This window comes from Panthera pardus, unplaced genomic scaffold (genome assembly GCF_024362965.1).
Source record: "Panthera pardus isolate Hobbes unplaced genomic scaffold, ASM2436296v1 HiC_scaffold_12, whole genome shotgun sequence".
NCBI classification, from domain to species: Eukaryota; Metazoa; Chordata; class Mammalia; order Carnivora; family Felidae; genus Panthera; species Panthera pardus.
Window position 1 is genome coordinate 28,455 of NW_026526677.1, and position 15,354 is coordinate 43,808.

Consider the following 15,354-nt stretch of genomic DNA (forward strand, 5'->3'; position numbering starts at 1 on the left):
AAGCCTGAACGACCGCCTGTGCTAAGTGGGGCAGGGCGCATGCGTGAACGGCCTCCCTTACTGAGGTGGTGGTTCTGCGCATGCCTGAACACCCTTCCTTGCCCAGGGGAGGGGGGCACATGTGCAAATGCCTTCCCTCATTGAGGGGGGCTGTGCGCATGTGTGAGCACCCGCCAGTGGGGAGGCGGGGGGGGCTGTGCACATGCCTGTACAGTCTCCTGCGGTAGGGGGCAGGGAGCATGCATGAACGCCCTCCCTCGCTGAGGAGGCGCATCGTGCGCATGTGGAAACGCCCTACCTCGCAGAGCAGGAGTTTTGTGCATGCGTGAACACCCTTCTCCCTTTAGGGAGAGCTGTGAACATGTGTGAACAGCCCCCCCCCACCCCCTGTGTTGGGCAGGGCCCATGAGTTAACGTCATCCCTCCCCTAGCCGGGGTTGTTCACAAGCGTGAACACACTTCAGCCATGAGGGGGGCTGTGCACACCTATGAACACCCTCCAGCGCTGAAGGGGCAAGGTGCATAGGTCAACACCCTCCTGTGCCAAAGTGGGGATGGGGCACATGCTTGAACCATCTCCCTTGCGGAGGGATGCATGGCGCATGCGTGAATGCCCTCCCTCGTGGAGGGGTTGTTGTGCGCATGCGTGAATACGTCCCTCACTGACTGGGGGCTGTGCGCATGCATGAACACGCTCCTGCACAGAGAAGGTCAGGGCAGATGCGTGAATATTCTCCCATGCCGACGTGTCAAGGCACATAGGTCAACACCTTCCCATGCCAAGGGGGGGGGGGGGGTGCACATAGGTGAATGCCCTACTGCCAGGAGGGGGGGCCTTACACACGCGAGAACAAACTCCCACGCTAGTGGGGCAGGGTGCGTGCACAAACGCTCTCCATCGCCAAGGAGGGTTGTGCATGAGAATACCCTTCCACCCCAAGGGAGGGCCGTGCGCACCCATGAACACCCTCACGTGCCAAGAGGGGCAGGGAGCATGAGTGAAACACCTCTGGTGCAGAGAGGGGGAGCAAGCATGACCTAACCCTTACCCTTACCCTAAACCCCAAATGTAATGCTTACCCTAACCCTTACCTTAAGTGACGCCTGCTTCTTCAGCAGTGAAGTGAAAGTGAAAAGAATCATTGATGAAATGTCACATTTAATAGTGGCAACACTACTCCCTCTCCGAGGGGTGGCGCTGTTCATGGGTGACACCCTCCCTTGCCGAGGGGGTGAGGAGCATGTGTGAACCACCTCCCATGCGGAGGGAGACAGGGCACATGTGCCAATGCCCTCCCTCACCTTGGGGTGGGGGGTTGTGCAAATGTGCGAATGCGTGAACGCACTTCCAGGTGGAAGGGGATGGGGCGCATGTGTGAACACCGTCCCACGCTGAAGGGGGCGGGGCACATGCGCGAATATTCTCCTGCTCCGAGGGGCGGTGCTGTTGCGTGAATACACTCCGGTGATGAGGGGGTGTGGAAGCATGACCTAACCCTTACCCTAACTGTTAATGGTAAGGCTAACCCTAACCCTTACCTTAAGAGTTGTCTGCTACTTCAGCTGTGAAAGTGAAAAGAACCATTCATGAAACGTCACATTTAATAGTGGTATCACTATTCCCTAATTGAAGGGTGGCGCTCCGCATGGGTGACCTCCTCCCATACCAAGGGGGGGCTGTGCACATGCGTAAAACCCTCCCACGCTGAGGTGGGCAAGACACACACATGAATCATCTCTCGGGCGGAGGTGGGGTGTGCCCACGAGTGAACACCCTCCCTCACCAAGGGGTGGTGGTGCACATGTGCGAACAACCTGTCCCGAAGGGAGGATCTATGCATGCGTGAAAGTCCTACCCAGCAGAAGTGGAGCGGAGCACATGCTTCGGTATTTTACCACTCTGCGGGGGGGCGGGGCAAAAGGGTGAACACTCTCCCATGCTGAGGATAGTGGGGTAATGCATGAAACCTTCCACGATGAGGGCGGGGGGAGCAAGCATGACCTAACCCTTATCTTAACCCCTAACTGTAATGCAAACCCTACCCCTTACCTTAAGAGATGCATGCTTCTTCAGCTGTGAAAGTGAAAACATCCATGAAACGACAGATTTAATAGTGGCATCACTACTCCCTTGCTGAGTGGTGGCGCTGTGCACAGGTGACCCCCTCCAGCGCCTCAGGGGGGCAGGGCACATGCGTGAACCACCTCCCACGCCGGGGGGTGGGAGGGGGGGGTTCATGCACATACCTGAACACCCTCCCGAGCCAAGGAGGGCAGAGCGCATGGGCAAATGCCCTCCCTCGCCTAGGGTTGTGGTGCCCATGGGTAAACACCCTTGCACACCAGAGGGGTGCAGGCGCATACGTCAACACCCACCCCCCACTGAAGGGGGCCGGGTCGTATTGGTGAACACCCTCCCGAGATGAGGGGGGCGTGGCGCATGTGTGAACACCCTCCCACTCCAAGGGAGGGTGCAGGCATGGCCTATCCCTTACCCCAACCATGAACGGCAGTCCTAACCGTAACCCTTACCTTAAGAGATGCCTGCTTCTTCAGCTGTGAAAGTGAAAAGAGCCATTCATAAAACGACACATTAAATAGTGGCATCACTACTCCCTCTTGGGGGGGGGGGGGGGGCGGGGTGCATGCCAGAACACCCTTCCACAACGAGGGTCGCGGGGGTTAGGTGTGACCTTCCTCCCTTGCCAAACAGGGGGTGCAAGCATGACCTAACCCTTACCCTAACCCTCAGGGTAATCCAAACCCTAACCCTCATCATAAGAGATGCTGCTTCTTCAGCTATGAAAGTGAAAAGACCCATTCATGAAACATCAGATTTAATAGTGGCATCACTACTCCTTCGCTGAGGGGGGCTCAGCACATGGATGACCCCCTCCCATGCTGAGGGGTGGCAAGGTGCATGAGTGCCTCCCTCCCGCACCTAAGGGGGGATGTAAGTGTGACCTAACCTTTACCCTAACCCCTAACTCTAACTCTAATCCTAACCCTAACCCTAACTGTGACATATGACTGCTTCTTCAGCTCTGACGGTGATGAAAGCTATTCAGGAAATGTCAGATTTAGTAGTGGCATCACTACTCCCTTGCCGATGGGGGAGTGCTAGCATGACAGCCGTTCATCGCCGATGAGGGGTTCGAGCATGACACCCCTGCATCGCCAAGGAGGTGTATCAGGCTGTCCTGGAAGGGCAAAAAATATGATTCGCATACTGTAGGTGGTCGTTAGGGCTGTGGCGATGAGCGTTCATAGTAGGGCTCAGGCACTGGTATATGATCTTAAGATCTGAATACCAAAAATAGACAACCAACTCCTAAGTTACGACTGGGTGAATTTCACAATAGAAGCAATAATGCTAGTATGTGCAACAAGAAGTATTTGTCCTTGCAGAAGCTTCTATCAGAGCAGATAACCATGGATAGTTAACAATAAGATCAAAATAAACTAACTGTAAAGTCCGTATCAAACCATTGTTGACCCAACACAGATAGGAAATCAGGGAAAGATGAAAAGAAGTAAAAGGAACTCAGCAAACACAAACCCCACCTGTTTACCAATAAAATCACCTCTAGCATTTCTAGTTTAGAGGCCCTGCCTGCCTGCCCAGGTACATTCGTGAAATGGCCATGGTATCCTGACCGTGCCAAGGTAGCATGATCCCTTGTTCCCTAAATAGTGACTCATATGAATGGCCACATGAGGGTTTTACTGTCTCTTCCAATCAGTGAAATGGACCTTCCCGTGAAGAGGCGGGAATAGGACAAGACCCTATGGAACTTTAATTCACTGGCCTAAAGAGACTACATCAATACAACCAATAGGGACAACACATCTCCCCATGGGCCAACAATTTAGGTTGTGGTGACCTCAGAGAATAATATCCCCTCCAAGGGATTAGATGTACACTTACCAATCGAAAGTACAACCTCACTTATTGATCCAAAATACTTGACCAACACCGTAGGTTCGATAGATGTACCCTGCCAGAGTTTCCTTTTGCGGGTGGGTAGTTGTTGTCTCCACATTCAGTGCAAAGTTATGAAACAGTGGTGGTGGTGGTGGTGTTTTCTCCTCTTCCATAAAGAGTTCCAAGGCAACCATTTGTGGGAGCCAAGTTGTAGCTGGGCTGCTCCTGAATCCCTCTCTGCTTCGGGTACCCTGTTGGGCGTCGTAGCAGTGGCCTAGTGGAAAAATGAAAGAAGATGTCAGAAGACACTCAGGTAACCAAAGATGTGAATGAAGAGCCTCCTGAAATACCATCAGAAGACTATGGGACAGTGCTACCGTCCATAGTTACAGCCCAGTTTCCGGGAGCATGTGGGATGCGCTAGAGGAATGCAGTGTTACAGTGGATGAGAGGTGTCCGGCTGGTAGAAGAAATGCTGCTGCTGGCCCCAGAGGCTGGCTGGGGAAATGTCGTATATGTCGTCAGCTATGCCAAAGACAACAAAAGAACAATGGACGAGACAGACGCCTGCTTCTTCAAGAGTGAAAGTGAAAAGAGCCATCCAGGAAATATCGGATTGAAAATGCTTTTAGGTACATTAATTTTTGAAAGAGACAAAGAACACAAGTGGGGCATAGGCAGAAAGAGAGAGAGACAGAGAGTATCTGAAGCAGGCTCCAGATTCAGAGCCATCAGCACAGAGGCCACCCAGGGCTCAAACCAGAAACCAAGAGACCATGACCCGAGACGAAGTGGGAGGCTTAACCCAAAGAGCCACCCAGGCGCCAAAGAAAACATCTGAATTAAAAGGAATATCACTGCTACATCATGGATAAAGGGGTGCAGATGGGACACATTCAAGAAGCCCTCCCGCACCAAGGGGGAATTGCGACCATGACATAAACTTTACACTGACACCTAATATTAATCCTAACCATAACCCTTACCTTCAGCTGTGAGAGTGAAAAGAGACATTCATGAAACATCAGATTTAATACTGGCATCACTAATGCCAATCTAAGCAGTGGCGAGGTACATGGGTGATACCGTTGCATGCAGAGGGCAAGGAGGGTCGCATGGGAGAACGCACCCAATGCACCAAAAGGGATGGGGCAGTACGTGTAATCCTACCATACCGAGAGAGGGCTGGATGACGCTGTGAAACACTCCAAAGCAAAGCTGAAAGGGGGCGAGGCAAGAACAACTTCCAGTGAAGAGAGACTGGGGCCATAGTATGAACACAACCCCTTGAAGAAGAAGGGTGGTTTCCACAAATGAACACCGCCGGCTCAAAGTGAGCATGCAAGCAAGATCTACTCTTTGCCCTAGACCTACCACTAACACTACTACAAATCCCAACACCTAAAGCTAACCCTTAACCCTAAGCATAACCGTAATGCTAAACCGTGCCCCTACCCTTCCCCCTAAACCTAACCCTACCTAACTAACAGTAAAGGTAAACATACCTGAAATGACCCGAACATTAATCCTAACCCTCTAACCATAACCATATAACTCTAACCCTAAAAAACTAACCCTAACGCTCTAACTCTACCCACTAAACCTAAAACTATAAACATAAACCTAACCATAACCATAACCGTAACATTCCAACACTAACCCTACCACTAGCCCCTATTCTAAACTCCTAACCCCTAACCCTAACCCAAGACCTACAACTAACCTTAACCCTAAACCTAAAGCAAACCTTAACACTAACGCTAACACCTAACCTTAACCCTAGACCTCTAACCATAACCCTAACTCTCAAACCCAAACCTTAACCTAACCCTAAACCTAACCCAAGCCCAAACCTAACGTCTAAACCTAACTCTAACTCCAAACCCTAACCCCTAACCATAACCCTAAACCCAACCCTAATGCATAACCTAACTCTAGCCCCTAACGCTAACCCTTAACACCAACCCTAACCATAACCCTAACCCCTAACACCAAACCGAAACCCAAACCCTAACACTCACAACACACAGGAATGGGGTTGCTTCGGCACTGGTGAAGTCCCTGGACCGAACATTAACCCTAGTTAAGGATCTCTCTGGAAAGGGACCCAATTCCTCTCTCTGAGAACACCACAAACAAAGAGCCCGAAGCGGTGCAGGATTACTTGGCGTGGAACATGGAACATCATCATGACATTTCCAATGCCCGCATGGAGCTGCACCAGGGGGCTCCTGAGGCCCAACTGAAGATGGGACACACACGGGCCCTGGCTCACAAAGACTAAGCCTGAACAGCCCACCCAATGAGGCCTACACTCAATTCTCCGGGAAGACCGCTACCTTGCTGGAGTTTCAGCGCTTGGAGCTTCCTGGGACTTAACCCTAAACTTAACCATGACACTCAGCATACCGCTCAACCTAAACCTCACCCCAACTCTAAACCTAAACCTACACCCGACCCACACCAGCGCATGGACCCTCATTCAGCCCTCCAGGGTGATAACGGCACTGGTGTCGCTTTGGCCTTGGCAATGTCCCTGGAACGAAACTTAGCCTTGAAAGATTTCTCCCAATGGGGACCCAATACCTAAGTCTGAGGACACGACGGACTTGGGGCCCAGAGGCAGAGGAGGATTACTCGGCATGGAAATTGGACATCACCATGTCATTACCAAAGACAAGAAGGAGCTTCACAGGGGACTTGATGAGGCCTGAGGAGTGGCCCTGACACCCAAACTCAGCCTGACTGGGACACTCACAAGAGCCCTCCACTCAGCCCTGTGGGGAGACCATTGCCCTACTAGGGGTATAGTGCCAGGAGTCTTCTGTCTCCAAACGCTAATCTTAACAGTGACGCTCAATATACACCTGAACCTAAACCTCACTTCATCTTTAACACTCACCCTACACCTGACCCACACCTCGCTGTGGCATCAGTGCCTGGAGCCTCCTGGGACCTCACCGTACACATAAATGTAACCCTAACCATAACCCTCAACCTAAACCTTACCCTATTTCTAATACTAACCCTACAATTGACCCACACCCTCGCATGGGCCCTCAATTCACCCCTCGAGGGAAATCACGAAACTGGAGTCGCTTCGGCCCTGATGACTTCCCCGGACCGAACCCTAACCCTAGCTAAGGCTCTCTCCCCATGGGGACGCAATTTCAAAGTCTGACAACAACACAGACACGGGCTCGAGAATCGGTGCAAAATACTCGGCATGGAACGCGGAACATCACCATATCATTCCCAAGGCCCGGCTACAGCTGCCCAAGAGGATGTCTGAGGCCTACCTACCAGTGACCCATAGAGTTGTGTGGCCTTGGAACCTAAAAACTAATCCTGACCGGGACCCTCCCTCCTGCACTGTGTGTTCAGTGCCTGGAGCCTCCTGGGACCTAACCCTAACCCTAACCCTAACCATAACCATAACCCTATCCCTAACCCTAATCCTAACCCCTAACCTTAACTTTAACCCTAACCCATAACACCTAACCCTAACCCTAACCCTAACCCTTGCTTCTTCAACCCTCAAGTCTCACAAGCATCTCTTATAGGACAATAACAAAGCCTGTCAATCATGCTGCATCCTGACAAAGAGGTCCACTCTCCTCCAGTTCAGCCTTCAAGAGAATAGGTCATTTGTGTTGGTTCAGGCTTGGAAATGGGTAGATTCCATGCATCCTCAACTGCCCGCTCCTGAGACCAGTCTTCTCCTGAACTTTTCTCTGTACAGATTCCCTGGGTAAATAGTTGTGTGGGAGATGTGTGCACAGTACACACTGATCAGCCAGCCTGGTGCATCCAGGACCCAACAAGTCAGTGGAGTTCAGACTGCCCCCACCAAAGTGTATAACCATTTGAAAGGAGGCAGTGCACCCCCAAAATCATTTCACAGTGGCAGATTTAAACTGGCATCAGTCAGCCCACATCTGAACTGACCGCATGCTGGGGATGCTGACTTCCACAGCAATCAGTGCTCCCAGCTGTTTTATCAGAGGAAACCCCAGCAAGTTTGTGGAGTCTGATGCTGGCAAGGCAGTGCACCTTTCTCCAGCTCTGTCTTCAGGGGAAATGTGTGCATTTGAGTAGGATAAGTCTTGGAATCAGGCAGATGTCTGGTGCCCCCAAATAATCAGCTCCTTGGGACAGGCATGGCCTGTCCCTACAGCTGCCCTGTTCCAGCTCCCTGGACCCGCCCAGCTTGCACACTACACACCCCCTCGGCCTGCAGAGGGCAGCCTGTGCCCTACAAGTCTGTGGAACCAGGGCTAGTCTGCTTTGCCTTCTGGGTGGAGGCATACAACCCCAAAAATCTTTCTCAGGCAGCAACTTTATTTTTTATTTATCTATTTATTTTTTAATATAATTTACTGTCAAATTGATTAACATACAGTGTGTAAAATGTGCTCTTTGTTTTGGGAGTAGATCTCCATGGTTCATCACATACAATGCCCAGTGCTCATCCCAACAAGTGCCCTCCCCAATGCCCATCACCCACTTTCCCGTCTCCCCACACCCCATCAACCCTCAGTTTGTTCTCTGTATTTAAGAGCCTCTTATAGTTTGCCTCCCTCCCTCTCTGTTTGTAAGTAATTTTTCCCCTTCCCCTCTGCCATGGTCTTCTGTTAAGTTTCTCAAGATCCACATATGAGTGAAAACATATGATAGCTGTCTTTCTCTGACTGACTTATTTCACTCAGCATAATACCTTCCAGTTCCATCCACGTTGATACAAATGGCATGATTTCATTCTTTCTCATTGTCAGGCAGCAACTTTAGACCTAGAACAGTCAGATCCAATTTGGACTGGCTCCCTGAAGGGGTCCCTGGCAGATATAGCATCCAAGGACCCCAGGTCTGTCTTCTTGAAGACCGCCCAGATAATCACCCTAAGACATCACCACACCCTAAACCCTGATCCTGACCCTGGCTCTTAGAGAATTTGGTGTTGTCTATGTTTTGAGATTTTGGCTGTTCTAACAGGTGTGTAGGGGCATCTCATATTGTTTTCATTTGCATGTTCTTAATGACATATGATGTTGAACTTCTCTTCATCTGCCATCTGTACATCTTCTTAGATGGCATGGCCATTTAGACTTTTTGCCCAATTTTTAACCAGGTTGTTTTCTTACTGTGGAGTTTTAAGAATTCTTTGTATATTTTAGATAACAATTCTTTATCAGGTATATCTCTCTGTAAATATTTTCTCCCAGTCTATGATTTATCTCTGTATTCTCTTAAACTAATTATCTTTTTATTCAAGTCTATTTTTTAATTTCTACTTTAACACTAACTTAGGAAAGCACAATTCACTGAGATTTCCACTGCCAAGAATAGGTGCCGCTTTTCTGAATGGGACAGGAAGAGTGAATCGCATGATGACAGTTAAAACAATCCCAAAGATATAAAGGCAGAGTTCGTGTTCTTTGAACTTGGGAGAACAGTCTCTTGTTGATTTGGTCCCATGTTCATTAACAGCAAAAGGGTGAAACTGCAGTGTGCTACTTGTGGTGACAGACTAGCTGCTGAGGCAATGAGACTATCGGCACTGGAGCCACAGTCACAGGTAAAACATAAGTCAATTGGTTCCAAACCAAATTCCTTGAGAGAGAGAGTATTAAGTTGAGAAGCTGGCGGCACCAGATTTTTAATATTTCACATACATAAACCAGTACTTTTCAGGTTCTTGACAAAGTGGTACCTTGGTACCAAGCTACCAAACAAGTATACATGAAGGCTGACATGTTCGTGGAAGACTGCGTCACAGGCTTGAAGCACCAAAGTCATCGCTTGAAAATATTGGGTGTGGCATAGAAAGAGCTTGGGCACAACTTTCCAAAGACACAACTTCTCAGCACATCAAGGAGCTGGTTAGTGAAATGGAAGTTCAGTGATAGAAGTCAGAATAAATGAAACTACCAAAAGATTTTCCATCATGACCTGATGGACTGTTATGGGTGACACAATGCATGTGTCATTTGAATACGATGATGATGCAAAATAAGAAATTTGTTTATAGCTTCATTGCCAACAAAACTGTTAGCTCTGAACCAATTTGAACCACGCACAGCAACATTGCCAACAGATGTAGTTTGGAGTCTGAGCTTTGTGTGGCGAGTCCTGACGGCACAGCTGCAGTGAGAAAATGGTCTGGAGCAGCTGCCTGGAATGATGAACTTGCACCAGGATCTTAGTCAAAGCCCTGCCTTCTTTAATGACAATGTCTTGCCTGAAAAACATCTGACCCAAGCAGTGTGCTTAAAGAGGCGGTAAAATTGTGGCTTCCCTAACAACTGACACATTAAATTCAAGATTATTCTCTTTATTCTGTACAAAATGGGAGCTCATCATAAGCAACTGGTGATGCATTTTTAGATAGGGTAGTTATCAAGGGGAGGGGCCCAGCTGAGAATGCTTGATGAGGATGAGCTCCTAGTGTTTCGGCAAGAAATGAAGGATTGTGGCCCCAGCTCATTAACATCATGAATCAGATAGTCTGACTCCCTGATTTATCTAATATCCTCAATATTTAAAGATATTAATATTTCCGTGCAAGAACAGAATGCCATGCATTTTCATTAAGACACATAAGGTCAGAGAGCACGCATAAATGTTAAAAAACCAGAAGAACAGGGGTGTCTGGGTGGCTCAGTTGGTTAAGCACCTGACTTTGGCTCAGGTCATGAACTCACGGTCTGTGAGTTCGAGCCTCACGTCTGTCTCTATGCTGACAGCTCAGAGCCTGGAGCCTGCTTTGGATTCTGTGTCTCCCTCTCTCTCTGCCCCCCACCCCCCGCTCGTGCTCTGTCTCAGAAATAAATAAACATTAATAAAATAAAATAAAAATAAAAAACCAGAAGAACAGAGGCTCATGCAGATTGTGATAATGAATTCCATTATTAACAAGTATTATTTTGGCATTTGCACATCTGTGAAAACTGTAACCAAACACCTTATGAACAAATAAGATGTGGAGTTTTTTGATTGAACATTTTAAATATAATTTTCCATCAAATAAAGACACTGCTGCAATGAGGATGTTAATGGATGCTGAACCTCTTTGCCCCCAATTGTTAGCCAAACCCAACCAGAAAACGGAAGCTGGGAGCCTCCTGGGGCACCGAACCAGATTCGGCAGAGCAGCGAGAGTCTGAAGGGCCAAGGGGAGGCCTCCATCACCAGTGTCAAGAGGAGACACTTGTGTTTTGCTGTATTTTGCTTGAAATCACGTGATGTTAGAGCATAATAAATCCTGACATGCATGACGCGGTAGAGATAAAACCCTGATTTGTAGAGAGAGGGGCAGTAAGTCCTCCATTGGGGAGGCCTTTGTTGCATTGCCATTGGTGTGTGAAGACAGGGCCTTGCATACGACATGAAGACACACAGATATATGCCTGCAAAGAAAGGCAGACATAGATGCAGTGTCGGGACTGTGTGTAGTTTCTCTTCTGATTTCTTCGGTTTCTCAGTGAGATACAAGTCAAGGCCCAGAAGGTAAGATGAGAGGGGCGGTGTGATAAACAGCCATCTCAAAGGATGTGAGGACACCCACCCTGGAGACCTAGAAGTCATGGGCAGCACCAAGGACCCACCCAAGGGGAAGTCTTGACAAGAGGTTGGCTGAGTTGGTAGGTGGAAGGAGAGAGGTGGAGTCATCCAGCACTAGGGGGAGGGGAGACAGGGGAGGGAGCACAGTTGCAAGCAAGGGAGGGGTGCGGTGTAATGGCGGTGCCGTGAATCCAGGGCATGGAAGTGTGTGTGCACTGTGACGGTCAGCCAGGCTGGGCACCAGAGGCAGCAAGCTGAGGAACAGAGGACGTAGTCAGAGGGAGGGCACTTGAAGTAGAAATGGAGGAACATAGCCATTGGTGTTGTGGAGGCCAGGGAATGAGCTTGGCAGTGGCTGACTGAAGGAAGGAAGGGTGAGGTGGCCAGGAGAAGGGGGTTAGAACCTAGGTGGATTAGGTATGTGCAAGCAAAGTCACCACGATCGGTAATGAGCAAGACTGACTCTACTGCTCAAGTCCTCATCAACTGTGAGATGGTTGGAGATTCTGTCGCCGACACTGCCCAGGAAAGGCTGCAGGGCAACTGCTAACAGCTTGTGCTTCCAGGGGCTGGGGTTTGTGGAAGAAGAAAAGCCACGATCCAAATGCAGCCAGAGGGGTACCCAGTCCACCTCCAGCAGGACAACACTCTGGAGAGGTGGGAGGAAAACGGAGAAGAAGAGGGATTAAAGCTGGGTGGACTGGTCTCCATTAGAGCCCAGCCTGACTGTCAGAATCATCTGGAGGGATTCAGAACGACAGAAGCCCAGGTGGTACCCCCGGGGACACTGCTTCTGAGCTACGTCAAAGTCCGGGGCTGGCACTTTTAAACATCCACCCAGGTGACACAACAGGCAGCCAGAGACCAGTGAGTGAAGGATGGTGATGGGCACAGCCCAGCTCAGGGGATAGAGCCGGTCACATTGTAATGACTTTGTACGCGACAGATGGGAGCTCTGAGTAAGAGTATTGTGGAATCACTATGTTGTACTCCTGAAACTAATGTAAAATTGTGTGTCCACTAGGCTGCCAAGTGGCCATCCCAGAAGCCACGACCCCTGGGGCCTTTGGGGACCGGGGCTCCACATTGCCTTGAGTACAGTCTCACTGATGGCAGCCACATTGTTTTGTTACAGGTGATCTCAGTACACATTATTTGTCCTGTATTTTTGGAATTACGTGTATGAACAGGTTAGACCATCTCTGGATTTTGTTGTGTGCCAGCAAAGAGAATTGCAGGCACCTGCGTGGCTGAGAAGCTGTGTTCAGGAGGACACAGGACAAGGGTCTGGTGTCTGTGACAGACTCAGGACCAGGTGGAGGTGAGTGAGGGACAGGGCGACAAAGTCACCATGGTAATCAAGCCTCCCCGACACCTCCCGCCAAAGTCTGAATGAGGAGCCCCCAGGGCTGGCCAGGGGCTAAACCCCTGAGTCCTCACGGGCACCCTGAGGGTGAGCATGCCAGTCCAGCAGGATGCCAACAGTCACCACCAGGTGGCAGCAGGGGACAGCAGAGGGGCCAGGCCCCACACAGGAATAGCTGCTCCTGGGCCCGTTTGGTTGGCCGCCCAGGTGTCTCAGCCTCCTATCTCCATTCTAACATAGAACCATCTCCCCCGAATCCTACACTTCCCGGGGCTCGCCTGCCATAGAAGGAAAATATGTTTCGGGTGACCCTTCCTCGCTTCCTGCCGTGATGGGACAATCCCACCAGTCCCCAGGCGTGGCCCGAATCCTCTCCCCTCAGTCCCTCTGAGGCGACCTCCACCCCCTGGACCCTGCTATCCACTCGGGCCTCCTGCAGCCCTGGGCCCATCTCCCACTACCCAGACTCTCAGGCCCAGGAAGTCCCCTACCCCTGCCCCAGTGGCATGTTGAGGCATGTTGAGCAGAGCAGGGATTCCCAGCCAAAAAGAAAGGCTTGAGCCCAACCCCAGAACCTGTCACCCTCAGCCACAAGCCAGGCATGGCCGGAGGCCCGTGATGCCCCAGCCCCCACTGTTCTTCCTCACCGACCTCACATCTGACTTTCTCCCACGTCCACTCAACTCAACCACAAGCCGACTGCCCCTCACACAGCACCCTAAGCCTGTTGCTCCTTGACACCCATGGGGGCCCAGGGTGAGGACACACCCCTGGCTGCCCAACTTGTGCTCTCACTGCCAAGGTCTTGACAGGCAGGTTGGGCCCGCCCCCAGGCCAGGTGCCGCCTGTGGGGCATAAAGCCTGCAGAGGCAGCTCCTCAGGGAGCTCTGCTACCTGCCATGAAGGGGAGCAGCACCCTCCTGCTGGTGGCCCTCACCCTGCTCTGCTCCTGCGGTGAGTCTGTGTGCTTCCAGCAGGGCCCATGTGTGGGGGCAGACAGGAACCTGGGGGGCTAAAACCCAGGCACTAGGCCCCTCACAAGGATGGGCGGCGGCCTTCCTAGGTGCCCGACTGGCCTCCATCACAGAACACAGATGTGGGCAGATGCCCCCGATGCTCCCGCCAACCCCAGTCCCCACCCAGCCCAGCTCCAACCTCTGCCCCAGCCCTAGCGTCACCAAGCCCAATGTCACCAACCTAGCCCAGCCTGACCCCAACCCTCCAAGCCCCAGGTCAGCCAACCTCACTCAGAGGGTGAATTCCAGCCACATTAGGGGCTTGCCGCCCCTTCCCTAGTAATGCCAGGGAACCCCAGAGTGGGAGACGCTGCCGAGGCTAGGGGTGACAAGAGGGGTCTGTGGCCAGGTAGAGTTAGGGGGTATTATGGAGTAAGACCTGGGGGAGGTGAGGCAGGGTGATCATGGGGGCACATCTGGGGCAAGTGAGGTGGGCATTGATGCAGAAGGTCTGGACACCACCGAGGCTGGAGCGCTGGGAGGTCTGGGGTGGGCTGGAATGGAATTCTCTTGTGCCGGTGTCACCTTGCCCCCACCTCACAGGGCTAGCCATCGGGGATGACAACAGTGACTTTTTCATGGACTTCCTGCAAACGCTGCTGGTGGGGTCCCCAGAGGAGCTATATGAGGGACCTCTTGGCAAGTACGATGTCAATGCAGATGCCAAGGCAGCACTGACGGAGCTCAAGTCCTGTATCGATGGTCTACAGCCTGTGCACAAGGCGGAGCTGGTCAAACTGCTGGTACCAAGGCTGGGGGGGGGGGGCGGGGGGGGTCACCCCATTCCCTGAAGGTCTGCAGCCCCAGCAGGACACACAGCCCTGCCCCACTAGCCCTCCACCAAATGCTATGACTCCTGATTATCACCCCAATACAGCCACCACCCCACAGACACCTTGACCTGCCTCAGTCAGCAGAAGTGGACATCCCAGACCTCAATCCCCCAGAGCAGCCTCAGCCTCCCCTAAGTGCACATACATGCATATGGCACACCCACATACAAGTACGCACCACTTCCGCCGTTGCTAGGAGGGGACTGGCTGAAGTGTGCCAGAGCCTACTGTCCTCCAGGGGCTGGCCTGAGCCTACCCGCCCAACAGGATGGGGCTTTCTAGTTATCGATCACCAGTATGGGACCCCCCAGCCCTCTTGGCCCACACCTGTCTGCCTTCCAGGTGCAAGTGCTGGGCAGTCAAGATGATGCATAGCGGACCCCAGTCATGTCTCCAAGCAGCCACAGGACCAGCTACACCAGCAGCAATGGCCACACTGCCCCATTACCACTTCTCTGCGTGTAAATTTATAAAACTGTTCAATCAATAAAGCCTCCTGCAGCTCAGGCTCTGGCTCCTGTCTCTCCCCACAGCCAGGGACACAACCACATGGATATGCGGATTCACAGACACAGGGTCACATCCGCAGAGCATGCACGTAGAAGTAACCCCACACAGAGGGCAGAACCACCAGACCCCCATGTAGGCGGACAG

General features: G+C 51.4%; 1 protein-coding gene across 1 annotated transcript; it reads left to right on the top strand.

Annotated features, from left to right (window-relative positions):
* Positions 1 to 13,750: 13,750 nt before the first annotated feature.
* Positions 13,751 to 15,075, top strand: SCGB1C1 (secretoglobin family 1C member 1). The gene is made up of 3 exons (XM_053899882.1): positions 13,751 to 13,805; positions 14,411 to 14,610; positions 15,043 to 15,075. The coding sequence occupies exons 1-3, from the start codon at positions 13,751 to 13,753 to the stop codon at positions 15,073 to 15,075; spliced, it is 288 nt and encodes a 95-aa protein (XP_053755857.1).
* The last annotated feature ends 279 nt before the right edge of the window (positions 15,076 to 15,354 follow it).

Coding starts and splice junctions, on each gene's coding strand:
- SCGB1C1 (XM_053899882.1), top strand. CDS start 13,751: ATGAAGGGGAGCAGCACCCTCCTGCTGGTGGCCCTCACCCTGCTCTGC. Junction 13,806..14,410: donor CACCCTGCTCTGCTCCTGCG/GTGAGTCTGTGT, acceptor CCCACCTCACAG/GGCTAGCCATCGGGGATGAC. Junction 14,611..15,042: donor CGGAGCTGGTCAAACTGCTG/GTACCAAGGCTG, acceptor TCTGCCTTCCAG/GTGCAAGTGCTGGGCAGTCA.